This window comes from Psammomys obesus, unplaced genomic scaffold, assembly GCF_907164565.1.
Source record: "Psammomys obesus unplaced genomic scaffold, mPsaObe1.curated_primary_1811, whole genome shotgun sequence".
Taxonomy (NCBI): domain Eukaryota; kingdom Metazoa; phylum Chordata; class Mammalia; order Rodentia; family Muridae; genus Psammomys; species Psammomys obesus.
The window spans coordinates 24,586,736-24,606,680 of record NW_026592510.1 but is presented as its reverse complement, the minus strand read 5'-3'; the positions used below and the strand labels follow the sequence as shown (position 1 = coordinate 24,606,680).

Here is a 19,945-nt window from a genome sequence, read left to right as displayed (position 1 = left end):
GAGAGCCTAGTTTATTCGATAATTTCTATGCCAATAAAAAGTCTCTTTCTCAAGGGGGAAGAGGTGGTTGAAGAGAATGCCCAAGAAACAGCACCTGAATTTGTCCACTGTATGCATGGACTCACATGTACTAACACACTCACGCATAGCCTTGCACCAATATGTACCTGCATGCACATTAAACACATAGGCACACACACATGAAATTAAAAAAAGTATGCTTGAACACGGGCACTTAATGAAGCAGTATCAGGAGCAAAGGTCACACTAGGGAAAGCAAGGCTCTTTTGTCCTTGTCGAGTCTTCAGTTGGAGGCAGCCTTGGGGATGGGAAGGAGCCATGGTCATGCTGCTGAATGGTACCAGGAGCACGGGTCCTATCACTTGTCCACGCTGCCCTTCGTAAGGACTCTGGGAAAGCAGAAGAGGGGCGTGGGGAACGATGAGGGAGAACTATGGCTGAAAGGTCCTCTCAGTCCATTGAACTCTTTTGTGCAGTTGAAGCAGGTGCCCCTTTATGAAGTAGCAGAGGGTTTGCAGTTGGCATCTCCACCACTGCCCAACCCAGACAGCTCGCTCTCTTGGGCTTGCTTCTTACAGTTCCACCAGGCAGGCTGGTGTCCATTTGCTGTCTCAGTCACACCCAGGAGTTCTGGGTACACACACCAGGGTTGGGCAGTTTATACTTTTTGGGCTGCTGCTCACATTCCATGAGGGCTGGGAGTTACTTTCAGGATTAGAGTTGGGAGGTTCCATTAGAGGCTGAACAGACAGTTGGCCAGATTGACTCCTTAACACTAAGCATCCAACTGGAGAGACACAACAAAAAACACAACCCTGCATGCAGTTTGTTAAAGTTAAAAGACACCTAGAGTCAGAGGGAAAACATTTATGAATTTAAAAAAGCACATTAGTAACAAACCAAAGGAAAGTATGCGGGAAAATGGATGTTTATCTTGGCCTAGCAGTAATGCCAGGGTCAAGGTCACAGGTGTTTCCTGGAGAAGCAAAGCTAAAGCAGGGCTTCCTTGTCCTTGAGATGGGCATTCTGCTATTCCAGCTATTTCTGGGGAGGATCAGTGACAGTTTGGTATGTGTGTTCAGGGGGAACATGACTGGGGAGAGTGGGCTGGACTGGGATGTTGGTGGCATTGTCTGGGCTGGTGGTGATGACAAGTCCAGCGGTCGTGTTGACTGTGTTGCCACCGAACATAGAAGAGATCGTTGTCATGTTCTGAAAGACAAAGGACAGGAAGCCATCAGTGTCATCTGTAGTGTAGAAAGGCTATACCATCTTTCCCTTCCTCTTTCCAGCATCTCTCATGGATGCTGGCCCTTGGCCACATGACTTTCCTTGGCTAAGAAGACAATTATCGCAATGTCATAAGCAGAGACCCGTGAAGCTGTTGCCTCCTGGGACTTGATCTTTCTTGGTGCTCGTCGGAACAGAAAGCAGTCTGGATTGACCTGATGACTAGTGAGATAAGTAGCCCAGTTTTCGTGTTCACAGCCAATTTGCCAATGGCCACACACATGTATGCATCTATCCAAGACCACCCAACCGTTGGGTATCACAGCAACCAGCTGTGGACTTGGCAATCCCAGCAGATTAGAAATGTCTGCAAGTCCCCTCTGGGTCATGTGTTAAATGCCTATTGTGTGAGCCATTACATCGTGGGCTTGTGTTTCTAAGGTTATCAGTCGATACATGATATTCAAAGTAAGTATTAGGATTAACAACAAACTAGGGATAGATCTGCACAGAAAAGGCGGTGTCTATCCAACCCTATGCTAAGTAAGACTGTGTGTATGTATTAAAAAAAAAAAAAGTGTGTGTGCACAAGTGCATGGGGGTATGTGTGAATGTGTGTGTGCATGGGTACGGAGGTTGACTTGGTGTGTCTTTCCCCACTGCTCTCCACTTTATTTATTAATTAAATATTTTATTTATTTATTATTTATACAGGATTCTGTCTGCGTGTGTGTCTAAGCACCAGAAGAGGGGACTAGATCTCACTATAGATGGTTGTGAGCCACCATGTGGTTGCTGGGATTTGAACTCGGGACCTTTGGAAGAACAGCCAGTGCTGTTCGAAGCATCTCTTCATTCCTCCACTGTAGTTTTTTGAGGCAGGGTCTCTCACTGAACCTGGAGCCTACTGATTGGCTAGATTGGCTGGCCAGTGAGCTCCATCTGCCTGTCTTTGCCCTACCTGCCCTGCCCCCCACCAGGGCTGGGGTTACAGATGCATGCTGCAGAATCTGTCCTTTGATGTGAGTGCTGGGGATCTGAACTCAGGTCCTCCTGCTTGTACAGCCAGCATTTTACTGACTAACTGTAAAATCTTTAGTCTGTAGTCTTTAACGAGGCCCCTTGGCTACACTGAAAAGCTTCTAAACAATCTTATGGCCTTGGTCCCAGAGAGGCCTTATCTCAAAATAGGTGCTGGTAGATTTAGAGAGAGGTTCATCTAGGACACAACTTTATGAGGCTTTTGTCAAATTGCAAAATCCCTAATCTGGTATATAAATGTCTCCAGAGATTCTGAGGGACTTGTCTTTGCCAAAGAACCACCAAATGTGTACTGAGATGGCTCAAAGTACAAAATTGCTTAGAGGATTGCCCATCTTCCCTAAGATGGAAAAGGTGGGCTCTCAGGAGAAAGTGATTGCTGATGGTAGAACCAAGAGATTAGAGGGCAAGACCCAAGAGAACAGCGGATGGGGGAGGACCATCCAGGAAGCAGTAGGAAGCACTGGCAGGCCCTTCCTCAGAGCTGAACTTATTCCTAACCAAAGAATGTTCTTTGCCACCGTGTGGGCAATATTGATCCTTAGGATAAATTAAAAAAAATTATTTTGTGGAAATGGGTGTTTTGCCTGCATGTATGATTGTACACCACATGCCTGCCCAGTGCCTGCAGAGGGCAGAAAAAGGCATCAGATCCCATGGGACTGAAGGTGTAGACAGTTGCATGGTGAGCTGCCTGCACCATGTGGGTGCTGGGAATTGAACCTGGGTCCTGCAGAAGAGCAGCCAATGCTCTTAATCACTGAACTGACCGTACCTTCAGACTGCTCCATAGGATTTTAGAATTTTATGGAGCAGTTACCGTCCTGAGTCAGAAAATGTCTTAGTCTCTTTTTGTTGAATGGGAGAGTACATTTGAGTTATCTGGTTCTTGTCTCACTAGACTCTGTTGGGTATATTAATATAATTTGTTTTTATTATTAATGTCATTTTTTGAGACAGAGTCTCATGTAGTCCAGGTTATATATTGACATATGTAGCAACATATGTCAACATATGTAGCAACATATGTCAATATATCTGATACACTCTCTCAGCAAGCAGCCAAGGATGACCTTGAATATCTGATTCTCCTGCCTCTACCTCCCAAGTTCTGGGATTATAGGCATGTACCACCATGCCTGGTTTATACAGTGCTAGAGATCAAAATCATGATTTCCTGTATGTCAACCAAGCTCTCAGCCTACATTCTCAGCCCCAAAGTTGTTTTTAGTTTCTAGGTTGGTGTGTCAAGAAGATTCATATTCTAAACTGGACCCTGGACTTCCAGCAAGGTGACAGAATTGGATAGAATACTTGGAATCCTGGACTGGGGACAAACATGGTTTGTTTCTTTTAGAAGTGTTAGTAATTTGATTGGAAAACAACAACCACAACCACAACCACAACCACAACCACAAATCCTATTCATGCCTCTTAGGTGACTTCGTAGCTTTTCTCCCCAGAGCCGGAGCTGTTCCTCTGCTCACAGGTTCTCAGTTTGGCCATGTGGGTGACTCTGGCCGTAGGAAACCAACATTCAGGGAAAAAGCAAGGACTAGAGTGCTTGTCTGTGAGGGAATATATGTCTTGCTGAGAATCCAGCTGCCTTGTGAAGAAACTCAGGCAGGCATTCTGGAGGACGAGATAACACAGGAGCAGAAATGAACTCGCCCACCGAGACCACTGGGTACCAGCTTTCCTGAAGCCCATCTGGCTGAAGACTAAAGAGCAAGGCCGTCTGAGAACAATGAAGGAGGAAGGCATGTATCACAGTACAAAGGGATGTTGCCCAGAACCAAGAACCAAGTAAATCAGTGGTTCTCAACCTTCCTAATACTGCAACACTTTGATACAGTTCCCCATGTCGGGGTGGCTCCTAACCATGAAATTATTTTCACTGTTACTTCTTAAGTGTGATTTTGCTACAGTAATATAAATACCTGACATGCAGGATATCTGACATGTGACCCCCCCCAGGCTGAGAACCATTGAAGTAAATGCTTTCTGTTATAAATGCTTTCTGCACTTGGTTTAGGGCTAGTGTATTATGTAGCAACATATATCGATAGGTCTGACATACTCCCTCAGTCCCCACTTCTCTGGAACTCCAGTCACCTTTTGCTAACTCTTCCCAGAGCAGGCTCTGATTCCTGGAATAAAGCCCAATACTTACCTCAAAATGGGTCCAGCAGACAGCCTGACACCCGAAATGTGAGACCAGACAGGTGAGGATGAATTCCAGGAGGACAAAGGGTAGGAGACCGCCAGAGATTGCCTTCATAGAGATTCTCACTTCTCCCTAGAGGCGGACAGGAAATGAGGGCATTTCAGTCTTCAGGGTTGACTGGATGACAGTCTACATTAGCTCTCCAAAAGCAAACGCCATATCCCTCATCTGGAAGACCGACACAGCGTCTGTGTGTGGTGTCTTGGTGTAGATGCTACTGGTAGCTTTATGCACCTTTGCCATATCCTCTCAGTACACCCCGGCTTCCACCTGACAGGAACTGCTTTTCTTTATTATGGACTTTTATGGCCTCTGGAGCCCACTTTTCTGTGTGAGACCCCAATTAAAATGAAAGCCCCACTTGAGACCCCACTAGAATCTAACATAGAATCTGGACTTACTCCATGACAGGCCTCAATTCACTGTCAAAAGGAGCAGGCCTAAGTTTCCATTTCTCTGAAGTGAGTTAACATTTACTGGAAAAAACACAGAAAATGTGCAGCCAGTCAGAGGCCACCTGGCTTTCTGCCAGACCCTCTGCTGGACCATTTGTCAGGAAAGATAAGGTTGTTTAACTCACAACCAACACAAAAGTTTGCTGACCACCTCAAAGTTGCCTGTGTTTTTTTTTCCCCCATGCTATTAAATTTGAATGCTCCAATCATACTTTAGATTACCTAACCCACACTGAAATTTTCCCTGAGCACTTATAAAAGAAACCTGTGATTTTCTTTCATTTGGGGTTCTTCACCGTTTTGCTTTGCATAGGCAGGGACCCCAGCGCACCGGATTTCTGCAGGATAAAACGCTCTTTGCTGTTTGCACACTGTTTGAGTCTGGGGTGTTTTCTTGAGCAAACTCTGGACTGTAACAGCTGTTCGTACCACAAGCCTGAAGCTCAAACAATCCTTCCTGGAGCAGTCTTCCACTGATGACTAGTAGGGTTGGTACTTCAGATTCCTTGCCCTGAGGTCATGCTTACTTTCTCTCTCCACAAGAACTACTCATTTAAAAACAAAGCAATTTTGTTTTTGTTTTTGTGATAGCCCTAACTGATGTGCCCTGACTGTGAACCTATATGAGGGCCTGTGAGTTGGGGCTGTACCAATGAGGTGTCAAGACCACCAGTTCTGTCTGACTTCTGCTTGTCTTTGTTTGCTTGATCCCTGTGGTCTTGTCTGAATCAGAGCTCTGAGGGCAGGACTGAGCCCAGTGTGCCTTGGCTGTGGCCCAGTCCACTTTTCCTTTTCAGCAGAAGATGGGACTCTAGGGGTTGGCCTCAAGCCTACTGGATTCCTAAGCGTTTGTTCTACACGACACTAGGGACGCTGGCACGCTCTTTGACCACAGAGGTGCCTGTTGTCAAACAGCCTCTCTCCAGACTAATAGATAACATCAGTCTTAATTTCCCATGACCATAGTCTCACTCTTTGTCAGTTCATCCTGTTGGCCAGGGCTGGATTCCAGAGGCCAACAGCCTTGCCTGGTTTTCTGCCATGTCCTGTCAGGGCTAAATTCTGTCAGCTGGATTAGGATTCTTGTGGGGCCTAACAGGAAAGCTCTCCCTTTGAGGACAGTCCTCACCCCTGCTCTGCCAGGCTTCCTTGTTCTACTTCATTGGTCCTGAAGGAGACCAGGTTGCAGCTTGAGACCAGTAGCCATATCTCCACCCCTGGACCATTTGCCTCTTAATCTTAGAGTCCTCATTGTGATATGAGGAATACTGTGGTTGTCTTAGAAGTTGCAAGGTTTTCGTGGAAGTTATATCAATTTATGGATATTAAGATGGAATTCTGTTGCACTTCCTTCCTGCTCAAGGAGCAATTGTGTAAGCTCTCCTGGTCCTGAAGAAGCATCGGAACCAGTCAGTTGTAATGCTCACCACAGTAGGATCACTGGATAAGGAAATACACAGATCTATAATGATAATGACGATCCCAAACATGGAGAGGATGGAACTGACGACATTCATGCCAACGCTGCCATTCACCTAAAGGACATGGAGGGAGGGGAATGGTGAACAAAGATCAAAGCTCAGGGTTTGGGAAGACTCAGGAATAAAAGAGAACAGGGCAGCAAGGAGAGAGAGGGTCAAACTGGTTGGAGCAGAAGCCTACTAGTTTACCCTGAGGATAGTGAGACAGTGATTGTCGGTACCCTGTTCCTTCAGGGCAGGGACCCCCATTGGAAGAATATTAACACCTGGCTAAGCAGCCAGGGAAGGCAGTGTAAGACTTGGAAGGCAGGGGTGGAGGCAGGGTGGAGGTGCTGGCCTGCTCTGCAGAAGAAAGGATCAGAGTCACCAACCTCTTCCTGAGAAGAGAGCATAAGAAAGACAAGGATTCTGAGGGTAAGCCAAGGGCTGGAGCCTGGCTTGGCAAACTTGGCTGGGGGAAGACTTTCAGATGTGCAGGATCTGCTTCATCATGGTGAGATGTCAACACCCTTCAATTGTTTACCACCTGCCCCACCTGCCTCTGCGCAAGCTGCTTCCTTTAATCGGATTCTGGGGAAGACTCCAAGGTCAACTTGTCATATTTGGCCTGAGTCTGGCACAGTTGCCAGACATAGAAATTGAAGGAGAGATTTCAGTTAGAAGTCAGATATCCAAGCACGGTGGTGGTGGTGCATGCCTTTAATCCCAGCACTTGGGAGGCAGAGGGAAGCAGATCTCTGAGCCAGCATGGTCGACAGAGAAGTTCCAGGACAGCTGTGCAAAGAAAACCTGTCTCAAACCAAACCAAACCAAACCAAACCAAACCAAACCAAACCAAACCAAACCAAACCACCCACCCACCCAACTAACCAAACAAACAAAAAAAACCAGACATTTGAGCAGGATGCTTGGCAAGGACATTGGGCTTCCCTGAGGGTGTAGGCATACATCCCTTAGTTGGGATGTATGAGATGAATTGATATTGGGAGCCAAGTGGGTTCTCCTTTTGTAAGGCAGATTTAGGTAACAGAAATTTGCCTTGCAGACTGAGGATTAGGAATTGGGAAATGCTTTAGTGAATAACCTGCCATTCATTTACCACTTTCTCTAAGAGACAAATGCCATGTAAAGAAAGTAAGGGAAAGAAGGGCCTGGGACCAGCTCTGTGTTTGTGCTGAGGCTCTTTAAGGTTGCAGAACGTGTCAAAAGATGACCAGACTCTTCTCTGGCTTTTGAGATGAGGAATACCACTCCAAAGATAAAGAGGACTGAGGGACCTATTCCTTATGGTTAGGGCTACAATTGCTCCAGGCATGCTTGTTTTGGTCCAGCTAATGAAAAAAGTAGGAAATATCTCAGGGAGATGGCTGAAATACACACTCATCTTCATCTACCCCAGGCCTGGCTTTTTATTTAATGCAGAATACCCTCAGGTTAGTGCACACCAAATTTTCATGACTTTTTCAATTTGCTAAGTCCTTTTTGTTTGTTTGTTTGAGACAGGATTCATTATGTAGCAGAGGCAAATGCAGTAGGCTATTACATAGTTTGGAACCAGAGAATTCTGGACTCAAATCCCAGCTCTGTCACATACTCACTGTGTGATTTGTGACAAAGATTGAGCTTTCTCTTGGGACAAGAGACAAGACAAAGTTTCTTCCATCTTGTCTGAGCTGGAAGCATTTTTAATTTAACCTGAAACTGACCCTCCCCCTTTTCTATCACACCACGAAAAGTCCCTTGGGAAACCCTGTTCTAGAAACTCAAGGTCAAAATGCCTACCTAACTGCATGTCTTTGGCTTTTGTTAAACTGCTTGCTTGCTCTACTTCCCTCTGCAACTGCCAGCCTGGATGTAGTTTTCTGTGTTTGCAGTTAAAAGCTTTCTGTAAGAGGTGCTTTGGCTGATCTTCGAGAAGTGCTGCTTTCCAGGAAGAACTGCTGGCTTAATACAGACGGTCAACTTGGACCTTGGTAGTGCTGAGTGGTCTTTGGGTCTCTACCCCAAAATGCTGTGCCTCAGTTTCTCCTCTACAACACGGGAGAACAAAACATCATGGGGTTGTGTGGATCCGGTGGAGTATAGTGGGTAAATATCCTGAGCCTAGGGCCAGACCACAGGGTTACTGTGAGACCTCCTTGCCCAAGTGTGGGAAGAAGTGCAATTTTAAGACTCATAGGTCATCAGAGAAATGGCATAGCGACTTACCATGCAACTGTTGGCAGATTTTTCAGCACAGACCGAGAGGGATCCAGAGGTGATAAACTACATAGACATAAAAAAAAAAGAGAATGTATCTTTAAATTCCAAATGTCTTGTTTCTCAAAGATCTTGTAAATCGGTGTGCTTCCTCTCGACATTATCATTGCACCAGACTTTAAGTACTAAGTGTTGTGGCACTCAGATGCCCCAGGTCATGTAGGTTGCCCTAAGTGAGTGGTTCTCAATGTTCGTAATGCTGTAACCCTTTAATACAGTTCCTCATTTTGTGGTGACCTCCACCATAAAATTATTACATTGCTACTTTATAACTAATTTTGCTGCTGTTATGAATCATAATGTAAATATCTGGTAAAGACCAAAGTGTGTTATATCTAGACTGGAAAACCTGGCATGTTTTTTGATGGTCTTAGGTGACCCCCTCATTAAATGGTTGTTCAATCTCCCCTCTCCTCCACAAGGGGTCATGTCACCTATGTTGAGAACCACTTCTCTTAGTCATTCATTATCACCACTATCTGATTAGGTGTCCTCAAGTGCATGGCGGGCCACGCTATTGTCCAAACTCATTCACTGCCGACACTGTCTAATACTTGACTATGATCTTACCCTGGGGAGTTAGGGGCAGGGTAGCATGCTTGTCATAGTACTGAGGCTAGGAGAGAGAAAATTGGGACTTCTGTTTCATATCTGCTACTAATTCATCTTGCTGAGCTCCTAGACCAGCCTGATAGCCCTAACAAAATCCTTGTTTTCACACAGTTGATCTCTGAATTACTGTGGAAGCTGTTTCCATCTCATCTGTAGAACGACCATTGTAGTAACAATAGTTCCTACTTACATTACTTTATTTTGGGGATCAAGCCCAGGGCCTTGTATGTGCTGGGTGAATACTTGACCTCTGAACCATATCCCCAGTCCTATATTTCTTTCTTTTAAGGATCACTGAGATAAAATACTTCTAAATGGCAAAGTGTACTGCCTTTGTACAGTCAGAAGGGAGCTTTGAACTGGATGATCTGAAACTTTAAATAATAAGTTCCCCCTAGATCATTTAGTTTTGGAGACTGAAACCTAAAACTTAGCTAAAACCCAGTAGCTCAGGAGCGGACACCAAACCAATGTGATACGACAAGAGAATGAAATAAAACTATATGGTTTAGCGGTGAGTTTTTGGTAGATGATATCAGAGCCTACACAGAAATTCTAGCAGATCCGAAAGTCACCAGAATTAATAAGGAAGCATAGTTATTTCACCAGATAAAAGATCAATGTGCAGAGGTCAGTTGTTTAGCTGGGGTTGTGATGCAGAGGGTGAAGAAACTCTTTATTGGAGTAGTCTGCAAGTTTTGCAAGTAGCCGAGGAGACGTAGTTTTTTTAAGCGTCCTCATTCATGTGGGGGTGAGCGTTCAAGTGACATAGCTGCCTGGCTGTGTCAGAAAAATATCCCAAGATCCCAGCTAGCCTGTCCCTCAATAGCCCATCTCAGTAGGCAGGATCTCAGTCTTCACCCAGTTTCTGCCGTATGAGAAGCCCCCACACAAGCAGCCCCCTGGGCTTTTCCTGTTTTTGGAAGTACCCCTCACTTTTTCTGGCAACCCACGTTTGAAGGCTCTGTTTTCTCTGTGCTTTTTAAAAATCTTTCTATACTAAAACTCCTCTTAAACTCATCCTTTGTTGCCTGTGAATTTCATTCAAAATTTCCAGGTAAGGAGGCACTGACGCGTGGAAGTTTTGAGTGACCCTGAGTGACGTGCATCCTAGCTCTCAAGTTAAACCCCTCGAGAGATTGTGTCTGTCCGTCTGAAAGAACCTTGCTCCTTCTAGTCCCTTGGCTTTCATATCTGCAGAGCTGTGCTTGCAAATGTTTGCCACCTGCTGGTGGTGGGATCTCTACCCGGTAGGTGAAGGCCTTGATCAGGGCTGTTTCCTGCAACGGCCGATTTCCTATCACCAAATGGGTGGACGACTTCCTCAATTAACTCTTGAAAAGTTTGCAGTTGCTTTCATGAGTGGGAGGTAAACACGGTGTACAGCATAAAACTCTGTGGACTCGGATTTCCATATATGAGTGTACTAAAACAATGTACACCGCGGGATTAAAATTGCCCAGGAAGTCCTGTGCTGGAGGGAGAGAAAGGCTGAAGCTTGGTATCGGCCAGAGGAAGAACTTGCCTCCTACGAGATTTCACACAGCTCTGCCAACTTGTCAGCTCACTTCGCAGGACAGACTGGAGCTGAGACAATGATGGGCCAGTGACTGATAGGACCACACCTTGACTGTGACGGCTTAACTATGTGTGCTCCTTACCCACTATTCAATCCTAAACCCCGAAGGTGGATATGGGGGGAGGTGGCTCTGGGTCTCTTTATTTGCTCCTCTTCTCACTCTGGTCACAGTGAATAAATAATTTTTCTTTTCTCTTTTGCTATGACCTGTTTTGTCAGTTGGCCTATTAAGGGTCGGTATTGGAGCCTAAGTTGCTCATGCTGCATAGCCCGGGCTCTGACCCTAAAACCTCTGGTAGTAATATGGTAATGGATGCTTGCAGCTAAAAGCTGCTTATAGTCAGGAGGTGATGCTGTCAGGGCAGGGGTGTCTGAGCACTTCAGCCCTCAGCAGTGTCCTGCAGACTTCTAAGCTGTAAGGGTTATAAGACTAGGAGCGGGGTCCAAGGGTTATTTCACCTCGTTCCCCCCAGTTTTCCTCCGATGACGTAGGAGACCACATGCCCTTGTACTCACAGACAGTCCTCCCCAGATCAGGTACGCTGATAACCCCAGCACTGTAGGAGTCTTGTATAGCTGAGGGTTGACTGCAGAGAATATATGGAACAGGCCAATGAGGATCTGGATGGCCTGTGGGGAGAGCAGAGAGAAAACTGGTGAGAGAGCAGAGCTGGGCTGTGGGCTGCTGAGCTGCACTTTGTCACCCTGGCTGTGCTCTAGAGCCACTTGAGGTGTGAGTGGTATCAGGGTTCACCCAGACCAACATCTAGACTAGACCAGCCTCTGGGCGGGGTCTGTTCCAGGTGTGTTTTAAAGTGCCACAAGTGTTACCAATGTGTCCTCTGAATAACAAAAAGGGTAAGACTATTCAGAGCAGTTTTCTTTTTCAACTTGGATTCCCAAATGTTTTCAAATAGTTGGCCACCAGAATTAACAGATTAATTCATCAGTACTAATTAATAGGATAAAAAGCACAATACAGAATTACAAGGCTTCTGTAACATCACCTCCGTTTACCTGACCACATACAATTATAGTCTTCCTTGGTCCTTGGGATCAGCATTTGGATTCCTGATACAGTTTTACAGACTTTGGTCTAAGAGGTGGCTCTGATAAATTTGGGGTGCAAACAAGGCTCTGTCCCCGCCCAATCTACTTATCTATTTCTGAAGATAGACAAGGAATGAGAGGTTGGGGTATATAGGAGCTCATTTCCTGTTGCTATTATGAAGTACCAAATGCTGGGTAATTTGGAAGAAAAGAAGAGTGTCTATTGAGCTCACAGTTTTGGAACTGTCAGTTTAGGCTGGCTCTGGTGAGGGTTCCCCTGGCTTTGTCACTGTGTGGTAAATAGTATCATGGTGGGAGCACATGCAAGAGGGAAAGATTATATAGTAAGACAGAAAGCCTGAGGGGTTGAGGGAGGCCAGTCTTGCTCTGGTAAGAACTATTAAGAGCTTCCACAAGGACATACCAATTTCTTCTAAGACCAATGACCTAAATATCTCTGTGTAGGCCCTACCTCTTAGAGACTCTCTGGCACCTCCCAACCTTGCCTACTGGAGACAAAGCTTCTGACCTATGAAACCTTATAGGGCATAAGCTAGCCACATCCCCACCACAGTAGGATTTCATTGAGTCTGTCTCATTCCTGGACCTGCCTTTGTCTTCTAGGAGGGTTACAACCTCTCAAAGGAAGCTGGGCCTTTTGCACTCTTTGGGCACCAAAGCTGTATGTATGTATATATACACACACATATCTCTATATACACGTGTGTGTCATATATATATATATGTATATATGTATATATACATACACACACACATATATCGTGGTGATTGCTAGACAGTGCAGTTACAACAGCTGTTAGGAAGTAAATATGCCCCTCCCCAATCCTGCCTGGTCTTTGAGGACTATGTCTCGATCATCTCCTAACTTCTATCTCCTCATTGCCGAGTGTGCTTCATGCTCAGTGAGTGAGTTTGTGGAGATGCAGAACTTGCTATGAATCAATCATCCTTCTAGCCAGTCATCTTACAAGGAGTTGGCTAGCATCTAGTGGAGCATAGGACTGATCTTGTTTCTGCCTCAAAAAATCGAATGCAGTTGAGCTCTTCAAGGAGCTAAATGAAACTAGGGGATTCAGGAGAGAGGCAGGAATACCCTTGGTAGAAGAGGGAGCTAGTAAGATATAGAGGAACTTACTAGTTCATATGATAGAAAGGTAGCAACTGCCTTGGTCAGTAGTCTCTATTGAAACTGCTGCTGGACCTGTCACTGATAGCTAGGACAGCTGGTCAATTTTTAAGCCTCCCCAAAGCCTATGGAGTGAACTGGGAGGCCGAGGAAGGCAGGATGGTCCTGCCATTTGTGGGATTATCCTAGCCCTGGCCTTTAGAAGCTGCAATCCTCCTTTTTCCCATGACCCCATCTAAGGCACCAGAGACAGGCTTACAAAGCTGAAGAGATGACATCATACTCACCCCTAATGTTCTGACCTCTTCATTTATGAATTTCTTGGGATTAAATTCAGGAAAGGTCACAAAGGACAGGTTCCACTGGGGATGGCTTGAGGTCTGTGTCTGCCCGGGGACAGTGTTCAGGGGATTCTCAGGGTTTCCAGGCAGGACCTGGACACTTGTTATTTCTGGTGAGTACTGGGTCCCTCCTGGTGGAGTCTGCACACCAGCCATCCCGGCTGGATACTGGAGCCCAGCGGGCTGAGCCTGCAGGCCCGGCATTCCAGCTGGATTCTGGATCACAATGTGTGGGCTCTGTAGGTTTGCACTTCCTGGGTTGTACCGGAGCACGGTTGCTGAGGTCGGATACGTGGTCTTTTCCAAAGGCTTCTCCTGGCTTCCAGAGACCATGGCAAATGAAGGCTGGGGGACATGAACATTACCTGGGACAGTAACTGATACATTCTCCTGTTTGCTCATGATTCACAGCTGCTGCAAAACACACAAGATACAATTTCCATTGAAAAACCAACGATCCTTCTGGCTCCTTATGTCTATCATTGCCTTCACTGAAATACAAGCCTACCACACAAGAAAAGCGTCTTCGTTTCCTTGAAGTCCCTGTTGTTTTTGGGAATACAATATTCAAATGAACTGGAACTACTTGAAAAACTAGGTCTCTTAAAATTATATAATTTTGTTTTTTATGTTTATGGGTGTTTTGCCTTCATGTATGTCTGTACACTATGTATGTGCCTGGTGTCTAAAGAGGCTACGGGTGTTAGATTCCTGAAATAGGAATTAAGATGGTTGTGAGCTCCCATGTGGGTGCTGGGGATTGAACTACATGAGTACTTGGTTGGCTTCCATCCATCCATTTTTCTTCCTTCTTTCCTTCCTTCCTTCCTCCCTCCCTCCCTCCCTCCCTCCCTTCCTTCCTTCCTTTCCTCCATTTTTCTCTTTCTTTCTTTCTTTCTTTCTTTCTTTCTTTCTTTCTTTCTTTCTTTCTTTCTTTCTTTCTTTCTCTTACTTCTTCTTCCTCTTCTTCTTCCTCCTCCTCTTCTTTTTCTTCTTCTTTTTGAGACAGGGTTTCTTGGTGTGTAGCACTGGCTGTCCTGGACTCTTTGTAAACAATGCTGGCCTCAAACTCACAGAGCTCTTCTTACTTCTGCCTCTTGGATTAAAGGCATGCCCCAGCACACCCAGCTCCCATTCATCTATATTTCAAGTGCTATTTCTAGGGTACTACAGAGTCTGGGGATGGCATAACCCTTAACCACACATGGTTTCCATCTTCAGGGATTGAGGCTGCTGGAAGAGAAGAATGTGACTGTGGTCCCAACTTGACTTCTGATAAGATAGATCTGGAGGAGTTTTAATTTTCTTATGCAGGAAGGAGGCAGGGGAGCAGGCAGGCAGCCTCCTCAGCACATTAAAGACATAGGTAGAAATATTTTCCATTCAGATGAGGGAAAATAAAACCTCACCTGCTAATACTCCCTTCTGTTTAATCTAATTGCACATAAATTGTATACCCCTTACTGACAGGATGTCAGATACTATGACACAAAACAATGTGACCTGGGTTCTAGCATTATGCCCATCAAGACGACAAATGCAAAGTAAAACCATTCCGGCGCTCTCTGATGCCAGCAGGTGCCAGAATGAGAAAAATAGTCTGAAAGGCTGATAGCAACTTGACTCTAGTGTTGGCTGATGGACTGGTGCTGTTCACTACTAATCACCCAGATAAGCCACAGGCAAGGCAGCACCAGGGTCCAGAGGTCAGACAGGTCTGGCTTTGTTCCACAGTTTCTGCCTTTATGACCCACAGGTACAAGAGCGCTAGTCTGTTTCCTGTCTGTGAAAGTGGACAGACAACACCGTCCTTGGAGACTTCACCTCCAGGACAGGAAAGCACTCTTAGCTCACCCTTTGTTGAATTGTGTTAGCCATCTGTAGCAGAAAGGCTATTTATTCTCCGAGCCCTGCCTCCTCAGACTCTAAACTGTTTTAGTTCCAACACTAAAGTCAAGTGGATCTTAAAGTGTGGTCAGCAGTGTGGGTATCAGGTGGTAAAATCTCAGCTCACTCTCCAGACTTAGTTTGCCTTCTAATGTGCCTCCTAGGTGACTCTGATGCTGGCAGAGTCTGAGACACCCAGTAGCGCAGAAAGACTCCCCACCCTGCTTTTACTTGGTGGCTTTGCTTCCTTCTCCCTGAATCCAAACAGATGAAGACACAGCACTTCAGAAAATACCCAGCATTTCCTTTTTTCCAGAGGACGCTGGTTTCTGAGGCTTTTTGTAATTTTTCTCTTCTATAACAAATGGCATGACTAGGGGCGTAGCTTGGTGGGTAAAGTGTTTGCCTCATGCACAAAATCCAGGGTTCTATCCCCAGCACCAAATAAACTGGGAGGGGGAGCACATGCTCAGGGACCCAGCAGTTTGGAGGAGAAATCAGGAGATCCAGAAGTTCAAGGTCATCCTCTGCTACATGGTGATATTGAGGCCAACCTAGGATACAGGAAACCTTGTCATGAAGCTAAACCAAGGAAGACAATAACAGCAGCAAAACTCCTGTCAGGTAGGGGCTGTACAGGCCCACAATACTACCTCCTCAGGAGTCTGAGGCAGGAGGATTGCAAATTCAGTAACTTACTTATATTCCAGAGCAATTCCAAGACAACTTGGGGCACTTAATAAAACTTTGTCTCAAAATTAAAATTAAGTGAAAGTCAAAAGGCCTGGAGCTGCAGCTCGGTGGTAGAGTACTGCTCAGGGCACAGGAGGCCCTGGGTGCAATCCTCAGCACCTAAATAAGCAGTGAACAGGAGAAACAGCTGTCAGTGTATCAAAGCAGATACTGAGACTCATAAACAAACTTTGGGCAGAGTGCAGGGCATCTTAGGAAAGAAGGAGAAGATAGTAAGTCCTGGAGGGGACAGGAGCTCCACAAGGAGAGGAACAGAACCAAAATATCTGGGCCCAGGAGCCTTTTCTGAGACTGATACTCCAACCAAGGACGATGCATAGAGATAACCTAGACCCCTGCACAGATGTAGCCCATGGCAGCTCAGTATCCAAGAGGGTGCCCTAGTAAGGGGAACAGGGACCGTCTCTGACATGAACTCAGTGGTGGGCTCTTTGACTGCCTCCCCCTGATGGGGGAGCAGCCTTCCACAGAGGAGGACAGTGCAGCCAGTTCTGAAGAGACCAGATAAGCTAGGGTCAGATGGAAGGGGAGGAGGACCTCCCCTATTAGTGGACTTGCAGAGGGGGATGGGAGGAGATGAGGGAAGGAGGGACAGAGAGTGGGATTGGGAGGGGAGAAGGGTGGTGGATACAGCTGGGATACAAAGTGAATAAACTGTAATTAATATAAAAATAAAAATTTAATGAGAAAAGAGAAACAGCTGTCAACATTGGTCCAACACCTGTCATCAGTGTGACACTGGCAGCCAAGGAACCCCATAATGCCTCATTATTTCCACACTTCCCCATGTCTTTACTAAGCCTCTCGGGGACCAAGGCTCTGAGGGGAGATGGCTAGTTGCACAGCTCACAGGCGTGGACTTAGAAAGCAAGCTTCTTAACGTGTCACTGTGTTTTAACTTCTATAGAGGAATGCTGTGCCTGCGCTGTAGGAGTTGCAGCAACTACAGCAACCATGTTTGTTTACGCCCCACAGACCTACGGACATGAAGCAATTCCTCCAGCCATGCACTATAACGACCGAGGGTCAGAGAGGATAGCTAATTTGAGTAGAGTCACACAGGAAATGCTGAAGCTGAGCCGAGGTTTATTTTTGAGACAGGGTCTCACATAGCCCAGGCTATCCTTGAACTTGTTATATAGCTAAGGATTCTCCTTCCTCCACCTCCCGAGTGTTGGGATCACGGTCATGTACCACCGTGCCTAGTTTATGTGGAGCTGAGCATGTGCGTGTGTCAAACCCAGGGCTCTTTGCATTCTAGGCAGATGTTTAACTAATGGAACTGTAGCGGAAACTAAGATCCAAATGGTTTGGATGAAACGTTTGTCTGTCTCTCACTTTCAAAGGAAATGCTACGCTGAATGCTATTCCCTCCCTTTTATGCCTTTGGAAAATGGGTTAGTTCTGTCTTTCCCGCTTTTCTCAGACAAGGTTCCTTGTTGTTTGAGAGCAACACCATCACAGACATGGTGATTGACACAGGCAGCTGAGCCGTGGGCTGGGCTCCAGAGGACCTGACAGGAACAAAGGAGGTTGTTCTTGCCCACCGATTCTTGGCGGAGGTCCAAAACAAAACAGGCCACAATGCATTTACCAGATGGACTCAGGGAGTGGACACCTGGGTGTCCAGCTTTCTATCCTGGGGCGGCTTTGCTTAGGCAGAGGGAGAAATAGTTCCAAGAGTCTGTCCTGACTCTTGCCACCAATAAAGAAAGCGTTCAAACTCAACATTTACTAATTATTAAAACTATACTAATTTAATAATTATTTAATAATTTACTAATTAGTAAAACTATTGCCTGCCAGGTGGCTGAGCAATAGTCTCCAAGGATGGGGTGTTGTGAGCTCCCACCATGCTTCAGTGCACTGTCCATAGGGGACCCCTGACTCCTGCAGCTCCCAGAGGACCTTCCCAGGACTTGTCCATGTCTTGGGGCCCTCTTGATAGGGTCCAAGTTCAGTTAAGACTCTGTACAGGAATCCCCAGAAGTCTTACCTTGAGTCCTGGCAAGCCTGTCTCCTTCTTTAAGCTCTCACAGTTTCTGAAACTGCTTTAGAAAGTTCTCACAAGGGAAGAAATACTCGGTTTCTCTTTCAAGTTCCAAAGTCCTCCTTGAAGTTTCACTTGAATGCTCACAATTTTCACTCCGAGAATGGCCTTGTCTAGAACAAGATTCGGAGGGAGCATTTCTTCCAGTGTCTGCCTTTGAGAAAGCATCACCTGCAGAATGTCAGAATGTGGTTGCATTTGGAGACCTTATAAAAAGGAATTAAATTAAAATGAAGTTATCAGGATTGGGCCTAAACCAGCATGAATGGCGCTCCTATTGAATAAACGAACAAACAGATCTATGTTATGCCAGCAGCTGTGAGTTCAAGGCATGGTGTGTGTGTGTAGGCATGTTCACCAGACCAGAACGGATATAAACATTCTAACAAAGAATATACACTATGGACAGAAACATGGAGGGAAAGGTAGAGGATGAGGGGAAGGAGAGAAAGACGGGGTGGAGAGGAAGAGAGAGAAGGAGAGGGGAAAGAGGCGAGAGAAAATATGTTGTACCCCTGACAGGGATGGCCCCTTTTTCATAGCAATTTAGAGGAGTTATCTGGCCTTGCCTTGGGTGGTCTGTGTGAGTTAGACTAAAAGATATTATAGGTTGTAGCTCACTAGATTTAATAACACCACTCATCTTTCCCAAGACCAGCCATTGGGGGTGAGGAACCAGGGATCTTTAGGAGTTCGGCTGTAATTAATTATATAAGACATTCTAAGCCCGGGCAGGCTTCAGGCAGTTAGGGTCTGATTGTTAGAGTAGGGGAGTTTGGTTTTTGATCTTTTAGGTTTTTTTTTTTCTTTCTATTTAAGATTTTATTTACTTATTTTGAATGCTCTATCTGCGTGTACACCTGCATGCCAGAAGAGGGCAGTAGAGGGTAAGGAGCCATCCCGTGGTTGCTGGGACTTAAACTCGGGACCTCTAGGAAGAGCAGACAGAGCCCTTAACCACTGAGCCGTCTCTCCAGCCCCTATTTTTTTTTTTTTCCTTTTTAATTGAACAATATTTCCCCAGACAATATATTTTGATCATGTTTTATGTCCCACAATCCCCCCAAACCTCCCTACCTCCCTACTCATTCAACTTTATATTCTTTTTCTTTAAAAAAACAAATGAAAACAAACACACCCACACCATAAAGAAAAGAAAAACATGCAAGAAAAAGACCAATAAGACAACAAATGCCCCAACAAAGCAAAATGAGACAAAAAGTTTTCAAAAATACAGTTGAGCTCATTTTGTGGCATGGGGCCTGCCCTGAAGCGTGGTTAACACGCCCAGTGAGACTCCCCTGGAGAAAACGCATTTTTTTCCTTTGCCAGTGGGTATCAGTTACAGATAGAGTCTTGGTTGGAGTGGGCACCTGTGTCCACTTACCACCTCTCAGGGCTTGAGCCCCAACTGAGCTGAATCTATGGCAAGGTCCAAAAGGAAACCAGGACAGCTACACTAACCCTCTCGAGCCCTGGGCTTTGTTTCCCTTCCCCCTGCCTTTGATTCCTATAACAACCCGCCATTTTAGCTGTGTGCTCGCTTGGTCCTGTCTCTTCTCCTCTCCCGTTCTTCCCACCTGTCCCTCCTCTCATGGCCCTGTTCAGTCTGCTTGCCATATTCTGTTTCCTACTTTCTGTCTTTGCTCTGGATTCTTCCTCTGGCTTTTCTCTCCCTCATATCTACAATCAAACCTTCTCGCTAACCAAACACTCAAGGAGCACTCATGTCCTTATTTCAGTCACCTGTGTAAACCTTGATGGTTTTTATTTTATTTTATTTTATTTTATTTTATTTTATTTTATTTTATT

The 19,945-nt window shown here is 45.6% G+C and overlaps 1 protein-coding gene across 3 annotated transcripts; it reads right to left on the bottom strand.

The window, feature by feature from the left end:
- Positions 1–873: 873 nt before the first annotated feature.
- Positions 874–18,149, bottom strand: Ms4a18 (membrane spanning 4-domains A18). Of its 3 annotated transcripts, none has more exons than XM_055613990.1 (7): positions 18,080–18,149; positions 13,390–13,857; positions 11,422–11,535; positions 8,664–8,720; positions 6,402–6,509; positions 4,466–4,591; positions 874–1,233 (listed from the first exon to the last, which is right to left on the bottom strand). In XM_055613990.1, exons 2-7 carry the CDS (start codon positions 13,843–13,845, stop codon positions 1,060–1,062), a joined length of 1,035 nt encoding a protein of 344 aa, XP_055469965.1. In that variant the 5' UTR covers positions 13,846–13,857; positions 18,080–18,149; the 3' UTR covers positions 874–1,059. The 3 variants fall into 3 exon arrangements, with proteins under 3 accessions (XP_055469965.1, XP_055469966.1, XP_055469967.1); XM_055613991.1 differs by having other exon boundaries at positions 13,390–13,854; XM_055613992.1 differs by lacking the exon at positions 6,402–6,509.
- Positions 18,150–19,945: the final 1,796 nt, after the last annotated feature.

Excerpts from the sequence above, each read along its gene's own strand:
- Ms4a18 (XM_055613990.1), bottom strand. The coding sequence starts at position 13,845 with ATGAGCAAACAGGAGAATGTATCAGTTACTGTCCCAGGTAATGTTCAT. Across the intron at positions 4,592-6,401 it reads TATCCAGTGATCCTACTGTG|GGAGAAGTGAGAATCTCTAT; the intron begins GTGAGCATTACA and ends GTCCGCCTCTAG. Across the intron at positions 1,234-4,465 it reads TCTGCTGGACCCATTTTGAG|AACATGACAACGATCTCTTC; the intron begins GTAAGTATTGGG and ends TTTGTCTTTCAG.